Source organism: Sinocyclocheilus rhinocerous, unplaced genomic scaffold, assembly GCF_001515625.1.
Source record: "Sinocyclocheilus rhinocerous isolate Xijiao unplaced genomic scaffold, SAMN03320098_v1.1 scaffold2389, whole genome shotgun sequence".
In the NCBI taxonomy this organism is placed as follows: domain Eukaryota; kingdom Metazoa; phylum Chordata; class Actinopteri; order Cypriniformes; family Cyprinidae; genus Sinocyclocheilus; species Sinocyclocheilus rhinocerous.
In genome coordinates this window covers 44,447-46,503 of record NW_015628722.1, presented here as the reverse complement: position 1 = coordinate 46,503, position 2,057 = coordinate 44,447, and the positions used below count along the sequence as shown (strand labels likewise).

Here is a 2,057-nt window from a genome sequence, read left to right as displayed (position 1 = left end):
TGAGATTCTAAAGGCGATTGTGTTGGTCCATCTCAGGACAAATTATGAGAATGTGTTTTTGTATTTTGTATAGTATGTACCCTTGTGTCCCATCAATGGGCATTTTATGTATTTTTTTCCTCACGAGGAATGTTTTTACATTCATTTCACTAGTATTTGTTTCATGTCACTTTAGTTGCTGCTTGACAATGTTATTACTGTACAATGATGATTAATTTGAATTAAATTGTATTCCTGTTCATCATTTCCTGTCTTATCTCATGCAGATTTTGTATAAGGCTTTGCAGTTTTCATTTGGTTTATAGTCTAAAGAGTTTCAATAACTTTTTCCTTGGTTAATTTAATTTTTTAATAAACTGATCCATTTGCAGTGTTTAGTTGTTCTTTGTCAGGCATCATGTGAATGCAAATTTTGCTAATTTAATGTTGACATTGTGAGAACGAGATATCTGAGACCAATTACAATTTTTATTATTTTAAATATTCATCATACATCAGGCTGGGGAAGTGAGTTAAAAAGGATGAAGGCTATTCAAATGCCTAACTGGAAGAAAAAAAGGAAATATACATATAAACATTCATATTTATACTTTCGTAATAAAGCATGCAGAAAATCTCGGCATTTACTTAATTTGCAGAATAAATCAAATACAAAAAACTAGCTACTAGTCTGATCAAAAGAGCCAGAGGGACTGCATTACTGAATGACATCATCAGTGAAACTCTCACAAGGAGAAAAACATGCTTGAGTTCCTCAAGTCACTTGTAACGCAAAGTGGCCCATGTCACTACCGTGATCATGTGACACATCTGAGTGGAAGGTTCAGAGTCTTCTATAGAAGTGGTTTCTAAACCATCCATTGACCATCATTTTTATGAGAACAAATTTCGTAAATCTCTATAGAAATATGTGTAGTACTGTACTTCCCAGTAAACAGCTCCGCTGCTCTTGTAGTGCTGTCTGTATAGTGCAGTGTGAGCAGTCATCTGCGCATCCACAGCCAGCCGTTGATCAGACAGGCAGACAGTAACATAGAGAACAGCACCAGCTCCGTCTGTCTGTGCTCTGCGTTCTGTCTCTCCAGCCCTGCTATCCTCCTGCTCATCTTCACCACCTGAAATCAAAGGAACATAATCAATGTCATCCACACTACACATACTAATATACTGCATGCTGTTAAGAGGTTTAGGGTTTGTAAGATTTTTTCAAATATATTTTTAAAGGAAGTCTGCATTTATTTGTTCAAAAATACAGTAAAACAGTAAATTGTGAAATATTATAACAATTTAAACTAAATGTTTTCTATTTAAATATATTTTAAAATGCCATTTATTCCTGTGACTGCAAAGCTGAATTTTCAACATCAGTCTTCAGTGTCACATGGTCCTTCAGAAATCATTCTAATATGCTGATTTGCTGCTCAATTATGAACAATGGTTCTTATCAAAACTGAAAAACTTTTTTTGTATAACTATACATGTCTTTACTGTCACTTTTAATCAATTTAATGTGCTATATTGCTATATACCAGTTTGATTATATATATATATATATATATATATATATATAGATAGATAGATACAGTTACACAAAAAGCCAATTCACCAATATTTTAAGAGGAAAAAAGATCCAGTTTATTTGCTTGTAAATTGGACTACACTCTTCGTATTGTACATTTGTTTTACTGGCCTTTGGTTACGTGTCTTTTTTTTTTACCAAACATGATTCTAATAATAATAATTTGGCAACATTATAAACTCCAGACTAAGAAAATCACTGTTGACCAAAAGCTAAATGACTAGACACAGACAGAAATATCACCAGGTCAATTAATAGTGGTCAATATTTTAGTTTTTGATTTTTTAAAAAATATATGTGACCCTGGACCACAAAACCAGTCATAAGGGTACATTTTTTGAAATTGAGATTTATACATCATCTAAAAGCTGATAAATAAGCTTTCCATTGATGTATGGTTTGTTAGGATAGGACAATATTTGGCCGAGATACAGCTATTTGAAAATCTGGAATCTGAGGGTGCAAAAAAATCAAAATA

General features: G+C 32.7%; 1 protein-coding gene across 1 annotated transcript in view; it reads right to left on the bottom strand.

Annotated features, from left to right (window-relative positions):
- Nucleotides 1-622: 622 nt before the first annotated feature.
- LOC107738379 (mitochondrial fission factor homolog B-like) overlaps nucleotides 623-2,057 on the bottom strand; it is a 9,811-nt gene continuing 8,376 nt past the window's right edge. Inside the window, exon 6 of the mRNA XM_016550133.1 lies at nucleotides 623-1,115. Coding sequence (XP_016405619.1) covers nucleotides 984-1,115 — 132 coding nt within the window. The 3' untranslated portion in view covers nucleotides 623-983. The remainder of the gene's footprint in view (nucleotides 1,116-2,057) is intronic.